This window comes from Oryx dammah, unplaced genomic scaffold (genome assembly GCF_014754425.2).
Source record: "Oryx dammah isolate SB20612 unplaced genomic scaffold, SCBI_Odam_1.1 HiC_scaffold_2, whole genome shotgun sequence".
In the NCBI taxonomy this organism is placed as follows: domain Eukaryota; kingdom Metazoa; phylum Chordata; class Mammalia; order Artiodactyla; family Bovidae; genus Oryx; species Oryx dammah.
In genome coordinates, this window is record NW_024070186.1 from 183,377,963 (window position 1) to 183,399,866 (window position 21,904).

At 51.7% G+C, this 21,904-nt stretch overlaps 1 protein-coding gene across 7 annotated transcripts; it reads left to right on the forward strand.

Annotated features, from left to right (window-relative positions):
- Positions 1-371: 371 nt before the first annotated feature.
- SEZ6L2 (seizure related 6 homolog like 2) lies at positions 372-21,504 on the forward strand. 7 transcript variants are annotated; one of them, XM_040258596.1, is made up of 18 exons: positions 372-1,106; positions 2,021-2,152; positions 2,816-3,115; positions 3,459-3,598; positions 3,855-4,056; positions 9,557-9,742; positions 10,723-10,891; positions 11,518-11,681; positions 13,570-13,770; positions 14,230-14,368; positions 15,173-15,369; positions 15,489-15,683; positions 17,724-17,915; positions 17,999-18,190; positions 18,655-18,693; positions 18,876-18,993; positions 19,095-19,216; positions 20,229-21,504. In XM_040258596.1, the coding sequence occupies exons 1-17, from the start codon at positions 1,028-1,030 to the stop codon at positions 19,207-19,209; spliced, it is 2,760 nt and encodes a 919-aa protein (XP_040114530.1). In that variant the 5' UTR covers positions 372-1,027; the 3' UTR covers positions 19,210-19,216; positions 20,229-21,504. The 7 variants fall into 7 exon arrangements, with proteins under 7 accessions (XP_040114530.1, XP_040114518.1, XP_040114536.1 ...); XM_040258584.1 differs by having other exon boundaries at positions 433-1,106; positions 19,120-19,216; XM_040258602.1 differs by lacking the exon at positions 18,655-18,693 and having other exon boundaries at positions 434-1,106; positions 19,120-19,216.
- Positions 21,505-21,904: the final 400 nt, after the last annotated feature.

The following is a 21,904-nucleotide window of genomic DNA, read 5'->3' on the forward strand; positions in this document are numbered from 1 at the left end:
CAGACAGCTGGCTGGGGTCCTGTTGTACGTTAGAAGGTGGGGGGGGGGGTGTTGTTGTGGTCTCCTCTCCCCAGGTCCCACCCTGTCACCCCTTAGACTTCTCACAAACGTAGGAACCTGTCATTCTTCTGGAGGAAGAGAAAGCCCATTCCACATGAGCTCCTCTGAAAGGGTCTGGAAGTAAGCCGGGGGCATACTGGGAGGCTGAGCAAGCGCGAATCCAGCTACGCTGCCCCACTGGGTACTCCAGTAAGAGAAGATTCAGCTTTCAAATATGCTGGAATGGTTGGGGGAGGAGGTATAATTACTGCTGGGACCAGAGTTTCCTTCGCTTCCCCTAGGGGCCGCGGGAGTGAGGATTACGACCCTGGCTCATGTGGTCCCTCCTTCCTCCATCTGCACTTCCTCCATCTGCACTTCCTCCTCCTCCCTCCCCCCACCGCCCCCAAATAAATCCCAGGCCCCTCCCTTCGCCCGTCCCCAGGATCTGACGTGGGCTCGACACCTTTCTCAGCTTCTCCCTCCCGCAGCTCCAGTGCCCGAGCCTCAGCTCTCCAGGTTCTGCAACCCCTTCTCCTCCCCTCCCCACCAAGCCCCACTAGAGCACAGTAGGGACCCTCCCTATTTTCGACCCCACCTTAGGTCCCCAGGACCTGTTTTGCCTCGACCCACTCCCCCAGCTTAGAATCCAGCCAACCCGGGGGACCCAGGCGCCTGAGCCAGAGGGTAATCCAGGCGACCTGGCTCCTTCGCCCTTCTCGGCCCCACCCCCTGCAGCCGGAGCCGCGCCCCCTCTCCCACACACTCGACAGCAGAGGACAGAAGAGATTGGGCAAAGAGGGGTGGGCTCCAGGCGACCCCCCCTACCTAGTTCTACCTCTCCATCCCAAAGGGCAGAAAAATTGTCTCCCTTACTAACTGCTAGTAAGGGGTAAAAATTAAAAAGAAAGATAAAAGGAGACGGAGGAAAGGTGACAGCTAGATTATTTAGGAGAGTCGCAGAGGAGAGAAATTGGTGTGAGTCGCCATGGGGACTCCCAAGGCCCAGCATCCGCCGCCTCTCCAGCTGCTGTTCCTATTTCTGCTGAGCTGTCCCTGGATTCAGGGTAAGGACATGGGTGCGTGGCGGTGGGCCCCCGGGAATGTCCCCCTGGGGTGGTTCTATACCTTTCTTCCTCAGAACATCCTGCGTCTTCTGAGCTCCTGGGGGAGGGGAGGGGCACAGCTGACGGACCCAGAAAGCCAGGGCTTTCTGGCTTGCACCTGGAGCTCCTAACCCCATATATTGAGGAGTTGGGAAACGAATGAGGGGAGCTTTTAGCAGCGTCTCAGGGGTTAAATCCAGGAAGAAGGGCTGGGGAAGTTGCGGGTGGGGGGGGGGGTTATCTGCGGAGGCGGCAGAAGCAGGCAGGGTACCTGGGTGGGAGATGGATGTGATGGGAGAGATGCCAGGCACTGCACACACAAACATTCTTGGACGTATGGACAAAGACAGATGAACAGAGGCAGTGCTCAGAGGCCAGATATTCACTCCCACTCTGACCCTCCAGCCAGACTCCGGTGAAAGGGGCAGAGACTGCAGAGAATGAGAGGGAAGGGGGGTGGGTAGCGCGGAGAGAGAGAGAACCACACTGCAGACAGAAACCCAGAGAGAAAGCTAAGCACTGCAGAAGCAAGGGCTGGGAGATGCTGCCAGACCCTTCGCAGAGCCCCGGGGTTGCGGGGAGCACCTCTGAGGGAAAAATGAAGGTAGCAACCCGCCGCTTCTCTGCCCTGCTGGCGCTGTCCAAGGTGCTTACCGAGGGCCCACACGGCCTAGGGGAAAAGGGAGAAAGAAAGGGCTAGGAGGTATGGTGGGCAGCGGAGAGCCCCTCCTCCAGTCTTGGCTCTCAACCCAGTCTGGGACCCTCCGAGCTCCTGCTGGCCCAGCTGACTGGGGAGGAAGAGCTCCGGAAAAGATCTTTCTGGAGAAGGAAGGCGTGTGGGGCAGTGGAAGTGCTCAGATGATTTCATCTCCTAGGTCTGCCCCTGAAGGAGGAGGAGGTATTGCCGGAGCCTGGAAGTGAGACCCCCACAGTAGCCTCTGAGGCCTTGGCGGAGCTGCTCCATGGGGCCCTGCTGAGAAAGGGCCCAGAGATGGGATACCTGCCGGGTGAGGAGCCCAGAGTGGCAGAAGCTGAGAGGCAGAGGGAGGGACATTAACTCAGGGAGATGGGCAACCAGGCCAGTAAAATACAGAGAGAGACAGAGATGGTTCGAGAGCATCAAAACTGGACATAGACAGAGAGCCAGAATGATCAAGAAACAGAGCCAGATGGAAAAGCAGACAATCAAATAGAAAGACAGATGGAAACTCAGAGAACCAGAATCAGAGATAGAGTCGGGGGGGGGGGGGCACACAGAAAGAGAGAGAAAAGCAAGGATTAGTAGATTTAGAATCATAAAATCAGAAAGGGGTAAGGATATTAAACAGAGATCAAGAGTTCTAGAGAGTGCAAAAGAAAAAGACAGAGGAACAAGAAAGGGGTAACCAGGAGAGGGAGCCAGATCTGAATGGAGAGACAGAGATGCTCGATGAGACTGTCAGAGTGGAAGGGCCTGGACACAGAGAAGAAAAAGGGTGGAGGGCAGGCTGTGGAAAGCTTGAGAGGCGGTGGGAAGCTGGGGTGGGGAAGGGACAGGTGGGGGATCTGTGCCTTGTGGGAGAAGTCTTTTGGTCTCAATGGGGAACTCTCAGTTTCCCTGAGCCCTGCTCCCCAACCAAGGCCCACCAATTTGCTCCTCCTTTTCCCTGATTTCCCTTGCCCTGTCCCAGGATCTGATCCAGACCCCACACTAGCAACCCCTCCAGTCGGCCAGACTATTGCAGCACCCTTTCTGCCTCGGGCCACTGAGCCGGGCACAGGGCCTCTGACAACTGCCGTAACCCCTAAAGGGGGTAGGGAAGCAGGCCCCACCGCGCCAGAGCTGCTGACCCCGCCCCCAGGAACCACAGCCCCGCCCCTTCCCGGTCCCGCCTCCCCAGGCCCACCCCTGGGGCCCGAGGGAGGAGAAGAGGAGACCACGACCACCATTATCACCACGACAACTGTCACCACAACAGTGACCAGCCCAGGTGAGATGATTGACGGGGGGATATGGGAGAGGAGCAGGGCGTGGATGGGGAAGAGGCTGCTGCATATGTGTGGAAGAAGGGATCCAGATAGAAGAGGGTCTTCTGCTTAAGAGTAATCATAAAGGCTAGCATTGATCTATGCTTACTATGTACCAGCGCCGTTCTAGGTTTCTATCTATTATGACAGTTGGGGAAGGGAGTTCTAGGCGCCAGTGGGAAAGTAAGCATTGGATTAAGTTATGAAGGCTGCTGGGGAGATGATGGATGGGGACCCCCGGAGTTGCTTGGCTGGGAGGGCACGAATGCAGAGATTCTCTCAGTCCCGACGCTTCTGTCTCTTTAGTTCTGTGTAATAACAACATCTCCGAAGGCGAAGGGCACGTTGAATCCCCAGATTTAGGGAGCGCAGCCAGCCGCACCTTGGGGCTCCTGGACTGCACGTACAGTATCCATGTCTACCCTGGCTACGGCATTGAGATCCAGGTAACTGCATTAAGCATCCTGTTGTGAAACCTCCTAACCCTTTCCTCTGGGCCCAGGGGTGTGCGCAGGTTTGGCCTAAGAACCAGAGAACTTGTTTTCTCTGATAAGCCTGATTTCTGAGGCTCTCACAAACTCCCCTAGAGTTCTACAACTTGGCCAGTGTCACTGCTGGTACATACAGGGAAAAGGGTGGGGAGCTTAGGGGGTTACCACCCTGGCTGACTTGCCCTGGTGGGTCTGAATCTGGCTTCTTTAGGTACAGATGCTGAACCTGTCTCGGGAGGAGGAACTTCTGGTGCTGGCTGGTGGGGGGTCTCCAGGTCTGGCCCCCCGACTCCTGGCTAACTCCTCCATGCTGGGTGAAGGACAGGTCCTTCGGAGTCCCACCAACCGGCTGCTCCTGCACTTTCAGAGCCCACGGGTCCCCAGGGGTGCTGGCTTCAGGATCCACTATCAGGGTGAGGAGTTCGGGGTCCTGGTGGGAAGGCAGGGGCCACTTTGGGCTCAGGGGACATCTCATAGGCCTGCTAACCTCAGGGTGATGTCAAAGCCTTTTCCTCTTGACTAGGATGGTGAGGGGCAGCATCCTAAGAGGAGACCTTCTTATTGTTTAGTTGCTAAATCATGTCTGACTCTTTTGTGATTCCATGGACTATAGCTTGCCAGGCTCCTCTGTCCATGGGACTTTCCAGGCAAGAATACTGAAGTGGGTTGCCGTTTCCTCCTCCAGAGGATCTTCCCGACGCTGAGATCAAACCCACATCTCCTGCACTGACAGGAGTGTTCTTTACCAGGAGCCACCAGGGAAGCCCCAGAGGAGACCCATACACACTTATCTCACACACAGATCTGTGTCTGGGTGTGCACCCATCCAAGGGACAGTTCATCCATTTCCTCAACAAATCTTTATCCAGAGCCCACTTCATACTGGCCCTGGGTTATCCTTGAGGAGAAGACTAAACAAGCCAAATGTAAAGGTAACTCAGAATCTAGGTAGGGAGATGGGCAAATAATCAAGAGGATTATAATCCAGTGAGATACGGACCCCAATCTCTATGATGGAAGGACAATGGGCAAAATGTCAAAGGGACCTAAATTTCCTCTGTAAGGAATATAGGAACACCTCCTTGGAGGAGGTGATGACTAAGTTGACACCTGAAATGAGTTAACTAGGGAAAGGGTGGGAGGGACAGAAAGAGAAATGCAGATGTCTAGATGGATCAAAAAATATATCCCAAGACCCAGAGAGGAGAAAAAAAAAATTGTGACACCCCACCCAGAGGAGTTGAGGTCACTCAGCTTGGAATATAGAATTGTCCTGTGTGACCTGGGGTGAGTTACTTAACCTTTCTGGACTGCATCATCTTAACTGGAAAATGAGGATGATGATACTTACCTCATCACATTATTAGGAAGGTCAGATGAATCCATACAAGTGCTTAAAACTGTCTGGTGCCCAGCGAGGGCTCAAAAAGTTGATCATTGCTATTACAGGAAAAGCCCAGAAAGTGGTAGGGAAATAGGCGAAAAGACTAGACTGGGAGGTAGGTCAGATTTGGATCACAAAGGGCCTTACTAGCTTCAGTGAGGAGTTCTCAGACTACATTATCCTTACAGGGGAGGAGGAACCACTTCGAAATGTTTTAAGCAAGATAGTGACAGCCTCAGAGTTGTGACCTAAAAAGATCCTGCTGACTTCCAGGGGAGCAGGCAGGAAAGAGGGGACGTGTTTGCGCATGCTTGCATTCTCTAGCACCCGCCCACAGACAGCCTACACACACGTGTTCATCCATATTTGCCTGTGTGTATGGAAACCTTCCCACGATGCAAGTGCATGTTCTAGCATACATGCATGCATGAGGCCAGGGGCCCAGCCCATGATCCTTTTCTGGACATTGCTGCCATCTCCAAAGTCCCTTCCTCGGCTAAGAAACAGAGAGGGAATTGTGTCCCTTCATGTCATCTCATGGCTTTGCTGCCCCCTTGTGAGCTCTGCAGACCCTGGATCCCTTGTGACTTTATCCAGGACACAGGCAACCATTATCCCTTCCTCACACCCTCTCCTGCGATCTTTCTTCTGGACCTGCCCCACGGGGTCAGGTGAGCAAGGTGGAGTTAGCAAACCTACCTGTAGAGAGACCAGTGAGTCGGGGTACATGTAGTTGGTGGTCAGGGGCTGATTGTTGGGGAGCAAGGGCAGGCCTCGAGGGCCCAGGGCTGAGGGCTAGGCCTCAGATATTGCAAAATGGCTCCCCACTGGCTCCTTTAAGCAGCCACATCCCTAGTGCATTGAAAATAGGACTCATTAGGCTAAATGGAACATCTGGGGAAGCAGGGCTACTGTGCAAACGGGCCTTCATCACCTGCCTCAGTCTTCCTTGTTCTGCAGCTTCTCCTGGCCCCTTTGGGACTGAGGCCTTGTTTAAGCCCTTGCCAGTCTCCACTAACTGGGCCTTCTGATCCACAGGGTCCTCATTAGCTTCTCCGGATGGTCAAAGGCTCCATCACCCCTCACCCCAGGGCCAACCATCCTCCCCTTCCCACAGCAGCCCTGGGGGTGGCCTTTGTCAACTCTGTCTCTGAGAGGAAGACAAATCCTCAAAGCTTACAAGGATGGTTTGGCCACTAGCAAATGCATTGCAAAGTCAGAAGTCAGATCCCCAAGTCCCTGACCCCCAGCCATTTATTAATTGAGGCTGAGGGGCAAGTGATTAACATTTTCTGAGGACTTCCTAGTTCCAGGTGCTTGGCGTGTTTATTTTCTTTAAAGCCAATCCTCAATGATAGGAATTGTTATTGTCATCTACAGATGGAAGGCCCAAGAGGCAAAGTCACGTGTTTGAGACCATACAGCAAATAAGTTGTGCAGCTGGAATTGGAGCTTAGGTGTGCCCATCTCTAAATTCAGTGCTCTTTGCACTGCTCCACATTGACTCTTGGTAGCATCAATTGATCAGCAAGGCTAGGTTTTTAGGAGACAAAATAAAAATGGTTTGGTTCAGTCTCACAGTGGCAATAGGCAGGTGTTAATGTGATGATAAAAATATGCATGTGGATTCTGTATAGACCAAAAAAAAAAAACTAACTTTATTGAAAAGGGGAGTAAGGGGGTCAGGAAAACTTCCTGGAGGAGGTGGTACTTCAGTTATTCCTTGAGAGATAAGGAAAAGTAAGAAGAGAGCCTTGCAGGTAGAGGAAATTATGTGAGAAATACATGGAATTGGGACACAAAACTATGTCGTGGGCTAGACCCAGTTGTGGAAGGGGCTTTCAGAAAGCCCCTTCAATCTAAAGTTTTCAAGCTTGAGTCTGTCGGTCATAGGGAGCCATCACAGAAGCTAAAGTCTATTAAAATCACAGTGTTTGGGTTGTTGGTTGTTTTTTTTTTTTTTTTTTTACTGTGTGACTTGCAGGATCCCCTACCAAGTATTGAACCCTGGCACAGCAGTGAAACTGCCAAGCCCTAAGGATGCTGAAAGCCCGGCTTCTCTGTACACCAGTCCTGAATCGAATTTCAGAGACAGAGTTTGGGGTGATGTAGAAAAGAAGAGCTTTGTTACTTTGCCAGGCAAAGGGGCCCAGAGCTGACCAATGACCTCAAAATAATGTGTCCCAACTTAGAGAAAATAATGAGAAGTTTTATAGTAATTGTTCAAAGAGGGAGTGATCAGCTCGTGGATATTCTTCTGATGGGTTGGTGGTGAGATCAGTAGAAGTCAGCATCATCAGCCTTCAAGTCCAACTGGTCTGGGGTCTATAAACTTGTGGGCAGCACACCATCGTTAATTTTTGTTAGCTTCTCCCACCTGTCAGGGGTTTCAGTATCTACAAAATAGCTCAAAGATATTGTTGTGTGTATCCATTGATGGGGAAATAAGACTGTGTCCCAAGGGTGCACTATTGTTTTTCTTTTTTTTAAAGAAAATACTTATTCATTTGGCTGCTCTGGGTTTAAGTAATAGTTCTAGCACTGGGGATCTTTGTTGCCACATATGGGATCTAGTTCCCTGACTAGGGATTGAACACGGGCCCCCTGCATTGGAAGATCAGAGTCTTGGCCACTGGACCACCAGGGAAGTCCCACTATTGTTTCTCTTGATTCTCTCTGGTCTCAGTATCCCCTCCCTTCCCGAGTTAATAGCTGCTAGAAACTGCCCATTAGAACTGAGGGAAGGTCATAGAGGCTGAATGAAGGCTGTTTCCTATAACCAAAGAAATGGGGGACACAGAAAGACTTTGTTCTCAGAAGCCCCACAGGGCCCTGCTCAGTGTCACTAACCCCTGGACAACCAGGAAATGCTCAGATGCTATGATCTACAAGGTCGTATTTGTGTCGATCTTAGCAGACCATGAACTCCTGAAGGCAAGGCTTTAGTCTGTTTCACCTCTGGCCTTTGGACCCAGCCAAGGAGATGCTTGTTGAATTTTGAAACATGGAGAGACTAGGGTCTCTAACAGAATCACTCGGGACTGGAGAGTCAGAAAAAGCAAATGCCTAGACAAGCTGGACCCTCTGCTAACCACAGCCTGCCCCTCCTACAAGATACAGCTTTGAGGTATTTCCTCCAGGAAGCACCCCTGCCAGCTTTTTAAAATCCCTACACTTTATTTTATTTATTTATTTGGCTGTGTCAGGTGTTAATTGCTGCAGCACACGTGATTCTCACTGACTCATACAGGACATTTTGTTGCAGTACACAGGCTCTCTAGCTGCAGTGGCATGTGGGATCTTAGTTCCCTGACCAGGGATGGAACCAGCTTCCCCTGCATTGCAAGATGGATTCTTAACCACTGGACCACCGGGGAAGTCCCCAGGAAGGCCTTCTTGATGAGCTCTGCTTAACCAGACATACATAGCTCTGTCAGGATCAAGTTCAGAGTCCATCATTGATTACCAATGCACTTTCTATTTATTTGTTTTATCTCATATGACTGCAAGAATTTCAGGAGGCTTTCCAAAAAAAGACCACAAGCAATAAAATTAAATAGAATAAGTAAGAAAAAATTGTCACCAGGTAATGCTTATTAAATTTGAAAAAAAAAAATGTGGATGAAAATTCCCTGGTGGTCCAATGGTTAGGACTCTGTGCTGTGTCTGCTGAGGGCCTGGGTTCAATCCTTAGTTGGGGAACTAAGATCCCACAGGCTAAGTAGCACGACTGGAAAAAAAAGAATGTGGATGGACAAGCCACTGTTACTGGGAGCAAGTCTCACTTCATCTGGTTCTGAGTTTCCCAGCAGCCAGTGCAAAAAGAGAGATTCCAGAGCTCTCACAACAGGAAAGAAGACAAACCAGTTGCTTAGGGAAAGCAGAGCTTTCCCTAGCACTTTACTTTCTGTGGAAGACTTACTCAGAGGGTGCTGAGTATTAGAGTCTTTAATGGCAAAATACTTTCTAAAGGAGCTCATTGTGACTCCTTTGGATGAGAGCTGAGGATATAATACCACAGTGCACCCCAGTAGAAGGAAGTCTGTGGGTGTGGAGGGGAGAAAATGATATGAGCCACTTAATAACTCGGAGCCTCAATTTCTACATCTGGAAAGTGGGTCACAGCCTTCTTCCTCAAAAGTGCTGCGTGAACTCATTTTGAAAGCTGAGCGGGCTCTGCAAATACCATGTGTTATTATTAGAGCTGGATGGGGTTCAGAGTGGTCAACTGATTTGCCTGAGGTCACATAGCCAATGAGTGCTAGCTAGGGTCCAGAACTTCTCTGAGTCTCAGGTTATCATCTCATCTGTAAAATGGGGGCCCGAGGGGGTAGTCTACAAAGATTAGGGAACACCAGGGGTGTGGAAATTACCTCCTCGTGAGAAAATGTGTCCATGTAAGGACTCCAGTATGAAGCCAGTGTGTGCCCCTGGGGGTGGGGGGTGGAAAGAGAGGAGGAAGTGCTGGGGGGCCAGTGAGAGAGAGTGGCATGGGAAACTGAGGTCTTCTCCTTCTCTGCCTGATCCAGCCTACCTCTTGAGCTGCGGCTTCCCTCCCCAGCCAGCCCATGGGGACGTGAGTGTGACAGACCTTCACCCTGGAGGCACTGCCACTTTCCACTGTGATTCGGGTTACCAGCTACAGGGAGAGGAGACCCTCGTCTGCCTCAACGGCACCCGGCCAGCCTGGAGCAGTGAGCCCCCCAGCTGCGTGGGTGAGTCTCCTGCTCCTCCCCATCCCAGGAGCCCCGCTGGAGGGGCCTGTCTTTGGGGATCTCTATCTTTGGGAAGCACCCATCTTGAAGGGGTTTTTTTATCCTGAAGACTCCCTATCCTAGGGTCTCCCTCTGGAGCTCTTCACCCTAAGGGTCTCCATCCTTGGTGTCTCCATTCTTGGAGGGTCTCCATCTGGAGAAATCCCATCTAGAGGGTTCCCAGATCTTAGTTCCCGGATTACTGATTGAATCCATGCCCCTAGCAGTGGAAGCATGGAGTCTTAACCACTGGACTGCCAGGGAATTCCTGGAGGGTCCCACGTGGGGAGTCATCATTCTAGAGGTCCCAGTTTTGGATAACCCTCATCCTAGAGGAAATCGCTTTTGGGGTCTGTATCTTGAGGGTCTCTATACTGGAGAGCCTTCATCCTGGGGGCCTATCCTGAGTATTCGCCATCCGAGAGCATCAGTTTCGGGGCACATACATGTGCGTGTGTACTAAGTTGCTTCAGTCGTGTCCGACTCTTTGCTTCCCTATGGACTGTAGCCTGCCTGGCTCCTCTGTCCATGGGATTCTCCAGGCAAGAATACTGGAGTGGGTTGCCGCGCCCCTCTTCCTTGGTGGGGATCGTCCCCACCAAGGGATTGAACCTGCATCTCTTACATCTCCTGCATTGGCAGGCAGTTTGTTTTTTTTTTTTTTTAACCACTAGTACCACCTGGGGGGAATCCCTCATAACTCCCCACCTCAGGGTGTCCACATTTGGGGAGTGTCCATCCTGGGGGTGGGGTGTCCATCCTGGGGTCTTTCTATTCCAGAGCTGGTTCCTTACCTGGGTAGTGGCATGGAAAAGGTCCTGGGGTGAGCCTGTAGGGCAGAGGTCATCCCAAGGCCAGGACCCAGGCAGAGGTGTGGGTGCAACAGCTCTGAAGATGGGACAAGGACAAGTCACCTTAACCTGCTGCCCCTCTGCCCACAGCCTCCTGTGGGGGCACCATCCACAATGCTACTCTTGGCCGCATCGTGTCCCCTGAGCCCGGGGGAGCTGCAGGACCTAACCTCACCTGCCGCTGGGTCATTGAAGCAGCCGAGGGACGCCGGCTGCACCTGCACTTCGAGAGAGTCTCGCTGGATGAGGACAATGACCGGTGAGGGTCTGAGCCTTGGGTCAGAGGTTCCCACTTCAAGGAAACAGGAAGGCTACTGCAGGGAGGCAGGCAGACTAGGGGCATCCCAGTTGGGATCTATGTTAAATGGAGGTCAGTCCTTCCCCTTTCTTAGGCAGTGTAGCTGTGCAAACTGAGACACACTTAACCTGTCTGTGCCTCATTTTCATCATCTGTAGAATGGAGATAATAGTAGCTCCCTCTTAATGTTTCTGTGAGGACAAATGAATGAAAAATACGTAAAATTCTTAGAGTGACCAGCACACTGTAAGCACTCTAAATGTGTTTACCATCATCATTATTATCCTCACTCTTTATCTAATAAACTGGTACCCCAAGTCTGTCACTAGCTGCTATGTGATGCTGGACAGGTTACTTACCCTTTCTGTGCCTCAATTTTCTCATGGATGAAATGAGGAATAATAATAGTATCTGACTTGAGGGTTCTTGTGAGAATTCAATGAGATAAAATGTGTACAGGCTTAGAAGAGTCCATGGCATGTAGTTAATATTTGAAAGCAATAGCTATGAAATTAAGTTAGAGCAGGCAAGAGGTGAAGCAGCTTCCTAGGGGAAGCCAAGCTCCTGACCACCTCTGTCCATCCCAGGCTGATGGTACGCTCAGGGGGCAGTCCCCTCTCACCAGTGATCTATGACTCGGACATGGATGATGTCCCAGAGCGGGGTCTCATCAGTGACGCCCAATCCCTCTATGTGGAGCTGCTTTCAGAGACACCTGCCAATCCCCTGCTGCTAAGCCTCCGATTTGAAGGTAACAGCCTTCCCCCTGGTGCCCCAACTCCCCCACTTTGCCTTCCTTCTGATGCCTGGGCATGGTCACAAGCACATATTCCATCTCTGCTCATCTCCATGTTTGGATTCCTAAAAACTGACTTGCCTCCCGATCCCCAAGTGACAAAGATTCCGTCTAATTTCTTGAGGTGGCCTTTCTACTTAAGTTTCAGGTATGGCTGGATCCAGGTACAGCTGGTCTCAGGTACACAGCCAAGACGCCAATTGCTTTCATCTCTCTTTTCTTTCCTCTTGGCTGGCTTCATTCTTAGGCAGACTCTCAGCCTGTGTACCTAGCAGTTTCAGATTTACATACCACCAGCTTTAGTAACTCCATCAGAAAGAGAGGAAGCATACCACTTTTCTAAGAGCTTCAGCAAAGATGCCAGGAAAGGCTTTCAATGTCCTAGCTTAGGTCAGATGTCTATGCCTGAGCCAATCACTGTCAGGTGGTATAATGACTGGCAGATCCACGTCACATGTCCATTCCTAGTTGGCCCCAGCTGTACCTCATGCACTGGAAGTGGGGAGAGCATGAGACCCAAAACGAAAATAGGAGTACTCTTAACAGAGGAAGGAAGACTGGATGCCAGACAGGTAGAAGCCAGGAGGTCAGTGATCATAGGAGGAGTCAGTTAACTAGGACTTACAGGATAGAGACAACTTTAAAAGACAAAGATTGGAAATGAGCATCTCAGATAAAAGAACAGCGTGAGCAACAGTAGAGAGGTAGAGAAAAGCTTGATATATCTGGGATACAGAGAGTTTCACTGTGTCTCAAGTGGAAGATTTATGCAAACAGTAGCAGGAAAGAGACAAAGAAAGTGAAATGTACAGAGATGAAAGGGGCTCGTTTCTGATATGAATCAAAGGCGAAAGGGAATTGGCACTGTGCCCTGATGGGTGCATGGGATTTGGACATCACACCTTACTAGGTTAAGTAACAGTGAAATAGAACAGTGGATCTGATAAATAAATTGCACATTAGATTCTGAGACTGCAAAGAGAATTTCTAGGTCTGAGGCCTGCCTGCACAATTGTGGGTCACTATTGCTCCATGGGCTTCAGACTTTCTGTATCCTAGGCACCTGAATCTTAGCTGAGTCTTTGCAGCTAAGATATGATCAGGTGGGTTAAAAACTAAAATGCTCTACAAATGTTCATTTTCACTGCCTTAGCCCAAAGTTAAATAAGTAGCTTTTTGTGTTTGCCTCACTTTTGGATTCCAGCCACAGTATGGATTATCAGGGATGATCAGAAGTCAACTGTTATTTTTGAGTCTCCAAAGGCAGCCTTTCCCCCTCAGTCCATTGCAGCTTCCAGAGCCAAGCGTCTCTGGCTGGGAATCAAGGAGTCTGGGCTTAAGAAGGTCTGGTTCCACCACTGCCCCAACCTGTGACATGGGACAAATGGCTTTTTGTCTATGGACTTGGTGTCCTCATCTATAGAATAGTGGCTGGGACTTGATTGGTCTCAGCCTCTGTCTAGAGGCCAAGGAGCTAACATAAATGTGCCTATGAGGAATGTTAAGGTTTGGGGGAAACTGGAGAGTGAAAGCTAAACCCAAGGGCATTCGATTTTAAATAACCCACTGGGGGGCCAAACCACACTGGAATTCAGCGCAGTTCCCCAGTCTGAGATCCCTAGAGGCCTGTTCTATTATGTGTGAGTGTGTGTGTGTCTGTGTGTGTGTGTGTGTGTATTTTTAAAAAGTATTTATTTATTGGCTACATGGCATGTGGGATCTTAGTTACCTGACCAGGGATTGAACCTGCACCCCTCGCATTGGATGCACAGAGTTTTAACCCCCAGACTGCCAGGGAAGTCCCTGTCCTAATGTTTACTTCCTGTGACTGACTCCTCTCTAGCCTTTGAGGAAGATCGCTGCTTCGCCCCCTTCCTGGCACATGGCAACGTCACCACCACGGACCCTGAGTACCGCCCAGGGGCACTGGCCACCTTCTCATGCCTCCCAGGATATGCCCTGGAGCCCCCTGGCCCCCCCAATGTCATCGAATGTGTGGATCCTACAGAACCCCACTGGAATGACACGGAGCCAGCCTGCAAGGGTGAGCCCTCCACCACCCTAGACTTCCTTCAGTCCACAGGCTACCTCCTGACCCTGGGGAACCTAGGAAGGCCATCAGAAAGGAGAACCTAGTAAACTCAGGCCTTGGCTCAATCCCTGTCCTTTTCAGAGGCTCAGCTCAGTTTTCTTAGCTAAGTAGTTGGTGGGCTTGTTACAGAATTCGGGGATCATAACACAAATATCTTCAAGAGCTAGGGCTGGGTTTGGGCTAAGTCAGAGATTGGGTGGTGATGCATCGGCTGGTGAGTGGGCGGGGTGAGTTAAGAGTGGGGCTGGGGATTGGACACAACAGGACTAAGCATGGCAAGAATCAGGTGGGTAATAGATAATAGAAATCCGGGAGGAGGTATGGTGCGCAGAGTTGGGAGTGGTGAGAATGGTGGTGAAATGGAGACTGCATGCCCACCTGATCCTGAATCTGACACCATTTCTCCCCTAGCCATGTGTGGAGGGGAGCTGTCAGAGCCAGCTGGTGTGGTCCTCTCTCCGGATTGGCCCCAGAGCTATAGCCCTGGCCAAGACTGTGTGTGGGGTCTGCATGTCCAGGAAGAAAAACGCATCTTGCTCCAAGTTGAGATGTACGTTTGGGTACCACAGAGGGTGTGATGGGTGTGGGCTCAGCCGCACTGCCCTGCTTTCTCAGCCCAGCTGTCCTGAGCTTTTTCACATAATTCGGTGGATATATGTTCAGATGAAAAAGGTGTATAAGGATTCAGAATGGGGGTGTGGGACATCAAGTAGACCTAGGGACAAATCATGTATTGGTTGGAAAACCTTGGAGAAGCAAATGGGGGTAATGCAGCCTTCCTCAGGGGCTATTGTGAAAAGGGGGCTCTGGCCTGGAGTCTCACTGTTTGACTGTTTCCAAGGCCACCTGTGGAGTGATTTCAGGGGACCCAGGCCCAACTGTTGCAGCAGCAGCAGCACACAAGATGAGCATAGGTGTGGGGGAAATCCAGTGAGCTCATTTAATGTGAGGTGGTCATGTGCCTGGACAAAACTAGAGTGGGCATAGCTCAAAAAGCAGGTACTCAGGGGGAGCCTAGAATTGGGCGGGGTGGTAATGAGCATGGCCTGTGGTTGGTCAGAGTTGGAGTTGAGCCTGACCAATCACAGGCTTTTGGAGTTGAGCATCACCTGGTGATAGAGAAGGGACTGGGGAGTAGAAGGCCTTAGCAGTGAGCAGGGGTGGGTACTGGGAAGCAGAAATCGGGAGAAACAAATGGAACCTGAAGCGGCTAGCATGGAGAAGCCCATAATTGAGCCAAACCTGAGGCATAGGATAGGCAACTGGAGAGTAGGTAAAGTTAGTAACGAACCGAGTTAGGATTGGGCAGAACTGGACGGGAGGGGCTGATCATAACCCATCCTCCACTCTGCAGCTTGAATGTGCGCGAAGGGGATATGCTGACGCTGTTCGATGGGGACGGTCCAAGTGCACGAGTCCTGGCCCAGCTGAGAGGGCCTCAACCGCGCCGCCGCCTCCTCTCCTCTGGGTCCGACCTCACGCTGCAGTTCCAGGCACCGCCCGGACCCCCCAACCCGGGCCTGGGCCAGGGTTTCGTGTTGCACTTCAAAGGTACGAAGGCCTAGGGTCCCGAGATGGGCAGGGGTCCCGCAAGTCAGAGAGGCCCCCGAAGCTGGAAGGGCGCCCTGAATCTCAGGACAGCCTCCAAACTCGCTGTCTGTCCCCTGCAGAAGTCCCGAGGAACGACACGTGCCCCGAGCTGCCGCCTCCGGAGTGGGGCTGGAGGACGGCCTCCCACGGGGACCTGATCCGGGGCACTGTGCTTACTTATCAATGCGAGCCTGGTTATGAGCTGCTCGGCTCCGACATTCTCACCTGCCAATGGGACCTGTCCTGGAGCGCAGCGCCGCCCGCCTGCCAAAAAAGTGAGCCCGGGCCCCGCCCCTGCCACTCATGGCCCCGCCCCTGCCCACCTGTGTTTCACTGCTCTGCTTGGGCCCCGCTCATCCCCTCGGCTCCCTGCTTCGTCCCATCTTGTCCCCGCCCCTGTTTTGCCTGGGCTCCACCCCTTCGCTCTAGGTCTTGCCCAGATCTTCTTCAGGCCCTGACCATATGTCCCCTGGGTATACCACTCCTCTGCTCCTCGGTGTCCCGAAACTGTCCTCTCTGCTCCCCAGTCTCAACTTCCCACGGCTACATCCCTCCGTCTTGCGCTGTCCTGGGTCACGACCCTGGTCCTCTGGGACCCGCCTTATCTTTTCGTGGCCGCGCCCCCACAGTCTCTTAAACCCGTCTCTGCCCCGTCTGAGTTCCACCCCTTACCTGGCCCGCACTATCATCTCTTTTCTTGTTCTAGGCCCTTCTCCAGTCTCTCAGTCCCCAACCCTTGACATTACGGGGAGCCACCTTGCTGGGGCCTAAGCTCCTCAGAGAACTTGGTTAATTTTAATGCAGACAATAAAGTACCGCGCTGGATTGGGGCTGGGGTTGTACAGAGAAGTCAGGAACCCTGCCTACGGAGACAGAGCTCACAGCTCACAGTCTAGGAGAGGGACAGATACTTAACTCAAGATATTACAGTGCTAAGTGCTGGGTGACTTCAGGCAAGGTACTTAACATCTCTGAGTTTTTTCATCCGTGAAGTAGGAATAGGATGTTGTGAAAAGCAAATGAAAGGTTTTCACATTAGTACCTGGTGATAGTAAACAGTAAGTACTAGCTGCTATAAGTATGAAGAAGGGCTGTGGGAAGAGGGGGGTTCATTACTCCACAGATAGGGCTGGAGATTTCACAGAGGAGGCGACATTTAAAGGAGCTGGGAGTGTTTATCTTTTAGAATGGAAAAGAGGGGTGGCATCTTGTCACTTTTACCAAATTTTGGGTCACCAGGATGTGGGGCTATAGGTCTTTCATCTGGAGCCTAGGAGGAACGGTGGGACCAATGAGGATAAGTTTCAGGAAGCCAGATTTCAATTGGACACTGTCAACTAGGAAAACTTTCTAGTTGACACAGGTCCCCTTTCCTCGAAGGATTCACAGGATGTCTAATCCAGAAACCAGATAGGACGGGGCAGGGACAGGAAGAGATGAGAGCAGGGCCCAGAGGGGATAGGGCCTGGCCCAGCTGCCCAAGTCTAAGGAGAGGACCTGCCCCAGGCCTCACACTGACCCTTCAGCTGAGCTGAGACCCAGGTCTCTGAAACTCAGCCCAATGCTCCATGGCTGTGACCCTGAACAGTTCCAGCTCTGCCACTTTCTGATTGAGTGACCATAGGCCAGTCATTTGACTGCCTTGAACTCTGAGCCCCAAGGGAGATGACAGTGACCTTGATCCCTCATTAGGGTATATGATATTGTGTTTGTAAAACATCTAGCAAGGTGCCTTGCACAGGTCTGTATATAGGAAACGGCTTTGCCTGGGACTCTTTCATAGCATGTCTGTGAACAGATGCCCACAGGGGCCAGGCAGGCAACATAAGTGAGCAGACTGGGCTGAGAATGAGGGAAGCAGGAGGGCTGGGCCCCTCTTCTGCTGATGATTTGCCAGGCAGGGCTGACACAGCAGGCATTTAGCTGGTTTGCTCTGGCTAAGTGGTTCACTATTTCAAATTTCACCCTGGGATGGGGTCCCAGGTTGCCCCACACAGTCGGTCTTCTGGAAGAAAAGTGTCAGCTCTGCTCAGTCATGTCTGACTCTTTGTGATCCCATGGACATTAGCCCACCAGGCTCCTCTGTCCATGGAATTCTCCAGGCAACAATACTGGGAAACCTGATATGTAAAAATGCATTGAATTTTTAAAGTTTTCCCAATGTCTGCTCTCTTCATTCTGAGGAAGGAGTGGGAGGTGGTGGGGGGTGGGGGTCTGCCCCAAGGAGATGGCCTATGGCTCAGGGCTTCCCCACCTCTCAGCTTTTAGATCTTTTAAGGCCCCGGCTCCCCTTGACTTTGCCCTCTTGTCAACAGTCATGACTTGTGCAGACCCGGGTGAGATCACCAATGGGCACCGCACCACCTCCGATGCTGGCTTCCCAGTTGGCTCCCATGTCCAGTACCGCTGTCTGCCCGGGTACAGCCTGGAGGGGGCGGCTGTGCTCACTTGCTACAGCCGGGACACGGGCACGCCCAAGTGGAGCGACCGGGTCCCCAAGTGCGCCTGTGAGTCTGGGGACACCCTGGGACAGGTGGCTGGGTGGCCTGCTCACAGTGCAGCTGGTCCATGGCTGACCTCTTCCCCACAGTGAAGTACGAGCCGTGCCTGAACCCTGGGGTGCCAGAGAATGGCTACCAGACACTATACAAGCATCACTACCAGGCTGGCGAGTCTCTGCGCTTCTTCTGCTATGAGGGCTTTGAGCTCATCGGCGAGGTCACCATCACCTGTGTGCCCGGCCACCCCTCCCAGTGGACCAGCCAGCCTCCACTCTGCAAAGGTGCCTGGGCATGCAGGGCAGGAAGGGGCATAGCAGTGTCTGGGATGTGACAGGGCGGGGAAAGTCAGGTAGCACACTTGAGACTGCTGAGTTTTCCTGTTCACCTCCCATGGGCTCTCATCCTCAGAGGGAGATCCACAAGCCCTGGGGAAGTTCAAGGTCATGGACTCATCCTAAGGGAAGTAGGACAGGGGGCTTTGGTTTGGCAGTCCCTTGCCCTCTGGACTGGTCTCAGTTTCCTTATTTTTGACAAATTCTACAGACCTGGTGGGTTTAGACTCCCCAGAAGTCTGGACAAGGAGGACCAAGGCCCTGCCCCCACTAAGGGAAGGATCAAGCTTAGGTTGAGCAGAGGGCAGAGAAACCAAGCTGTCCAACCCAGCCCCACCGGGCTCCCGGCCCTCTCCGCAGCCTCCTTCCCTCCCTGGCTCAGACCCCGTCCCCTCCCCCTCCTCTCCCTGCAGTGGCCTTTGAGGAGCTCCTGGACAACCGAAAACTGGAAGGTCAGTGAGGGCACAGTGGAGACCCAGGCCTGGCCGAGCTGGGAGGGCAAGGCAGAGGCCGGGGGCAGGAGGCCAGATCCCCGGCGGGGTGAGGGCCCAGGGGTTCAAGGCCCAGGGCAGGAGGCTGGGAGAGCCCAGGGTGGGCCCAGCGCCAGCTCACTGGCCTCTCCTCCTCTCTCCAGTGACCCAGACCACTGACCCGTCACGGCAGCTGGAGGGTGGGAACCTTGCCTTGGCCATTCTGCTGCCCCTGGGCTTGGTCATCGTCCTCGGGAGTGGTGTTTACATATACTACACCAAGTAAGTACCCGACTTGGGGAGCTGCTGGCCAGGGCAGACGTCCTGCCTGCCTGGCACAGAAGCCCGGGTGAGGGGGGGTTGGGGGCTCACTTCTCGATAAGCCCCTCTATCTCCTTCCTTTCCCAGGCTACAGGGAAAATCCCTCTTCGGCTTCTCGGGCTCCCATTCCTACAGCCCCATCACGGTGGAGTCAGACTTCAGCAATCCACTGTATGAAGCTGGGGTGAGCCTTTCCGCTATCCTAGAGTGCCCCATTCCTCTGCTCCCCCAGGACCCTATAAGCTTCTCTCAAGGTCTCTGTAATATCAGTCTTGGGAACTGCAAACTCAGCTGCCTACAAAGGCCACATCAGTGAACATAGCAAGTCAGTGGGTCAATAGGGAGTGGTGGGGACTGTGGCTAATTGGAAAACTTGTACTCTATCCAGTTTGTGGTGGAATTGTTCAGTTGCCAAGTCGTGTCTGACTCTGTGACCCCACAGTCTGCAGCTCACCAGGCTTCCCTGTCCTTCACCATCTCCTGGAGTTTGCCCAAGTTCATGTCCACTGATTCAGTGATGCCACCCAACCATCTCATCCTCTGGTAGAAACCTAGGCTCAATTGACAGATCTTCCAATTGTCCAAGAAGATCCAGAAATTTCCATTTTTATGTGATTTTAAGATACTGTAGAGTGAACCAAACATATCCATTGGCCAGATTCGGCCCCATTCACATCCCATGGCTGCCAAACTCCCCAGTGACCAATGTTATTTGAAAAACACAGTCTTGGATGTCCCTAGAAGTCTAGTAGTATAGACTCTATCATTTGATAGACAATGTCTTTTGCTATTTAAAGGCAAATTTTTCTTATACAAGGGGTATTTAAATCAGTTAATTTATTTGGTATTCAACCAAAGAAAAGCCATTTGCTCCTGTGCTGGAAGAAAACAGGCTGTGTTGATCTACATCTGATACCACACCATTCTATATTTAATGGGCAATTTAAGGGAACTTCAAGGGTAAATTTAGTACCAAGGGACTGAGAATTTGGCTCCAGCGTGAACTGGAACTCCATACTTCTAATGCAGGGGCCATGGTTCAATCCCTGGTTGGGGAACTAAGATCATGCACTCTGTGGCCAAAAAACAACACACACACACACACACAGGGTCTTTCCCCTTCCTTGTGGATACCTATTTTGCTGTCTCGTCCACTCCATCCCACTCCAGCAGCTGATACATCTCTCTGTTTCCAGGATACACGCGAGTATGAAGTATCCATCTGAACACCAAGACAAAGGCTGCAGGACGCCCTTCCTCTCCTCATTCTGGGCAGGAAGGAGCACAGGACCTGGTCTCTGGCTTCCTTCCTCCCTGCTGTGTAAATAGTCTCCTGGTCCCACAAGGGGGCTTTGATGGCCCTGGGGACCCTACAGTAAATAAACCAGCATCCTGTGCCCAAAGCCTCCTCTTCTCAGTTGCCAAACAAGGGTCCTGCCCCACCAACTCTACCTGCTTTTGGACTGTGGGAGGGGAACTCAGTCCCGGCTGCAACTCCTGGGGCGCTTCCAGCCCAGGGCACCCCACAGGGACTATATCCAAGAGCTCTGCTATTCCCTTGGCCAGAAAGGCTCTGTCCTTCCCAGTTGCTCTGGCCCTGGCCTAACCTCTAACCCTAGAGGGTCAGAAGAAGAGGGATGAAGCGGAGAGCTAGGACAAGACCCCTACCCCTTTCCTGCCATGCCCCCCCCCTTCATGGTGTCCCCGCCTTTGCTTCTGGATTTTTGGTTTTGAGCAATAAACAGAAAATCACCATTTGTAACTGGGCTGGTGGGGTGTGGGAAGGTGGGTCACAGAGCACTGGAGATGGCAATACTTGTCTCTGGAGAGAGGGCTGGGGAGAGAGGAGCAATTTGCGGAAAAGATGGCAGTTTATGTTTGCAAACAGGGCAGTATTGAAGAGGCTGGCCTGGCTCTAGGCTCAGCCTCTGGAGGATCAGCTGGGTCCCCTCCTGGCCTCAGCTATCTCTCTACTGGGTGTGGCATTTCCAGGCTCTTCAGGATGAGCCATAGCTGGCAGTAGGTGCCTCTCATCTCTCACTGTTTGCATGCATGCATGCTTGCTAAATTGTTTCAGTTGTGTCCGATTCTTTGTGACCCCATGGACGGTAGTCTGCCAGGCTCCTCTGTCCATGGGATTCTCCAGGTAAGAATACTGGAGTGGCTTGCCATGCCCTCCTCCAGAGGATCTTCCCTACCCAGGGACTGAACCTGTGTCCCTTACGTCTCCTGCGTTGGCAGGTGGGTTCTTTACCACTAGCACCACCTGGGAAGCCCACCTCTTACTGTCTGACAGGTGGAAAACAGTGCTCAATCTGTTTCACGGCCAGTTGCCCTAAAAGTCAGCCCCTTCTTGAGAATTCTTGTAATAAACCCAAGTGTACCGTTCTTTTTTCCCCCAATCTTCTTGGCATTTTAAGCATATCTGCTGTTATGTGTATACCAAGTATTAGATTTGCAGCCTTTCCTAAACAATGAGCTTATTTTGTATCCTATGGGTGTCCTTTTCTTTACTCTTGGGCATTATAGGGAATTTATAACCAGTTTGTCTTAGTCTTTCTCCAAATCAACTGAATTTTCCTTAATTGAAATTTTATTACTAAATATAATGAAACATTTTTAGAACACTCAAAAGAGGACTGAATTTTAGGAGAACACGAAGCAAACTGACCTTGATAAATGCTTAAGTTTGGGGCATTTATTCTGGGCCAGGCATTGTGACGAGCACTATGCATACAATTATGTTTTTAACTCTCACAAGGTCCTTGTGAGTCAGGGACAATTATTTCCATTTTTCAGATAAGGAAACAGGGGTTTAGAGATGTGAACTGACAGGAAATTCCTCAGGAGGCACCAAAAAGTGGCCAGACTG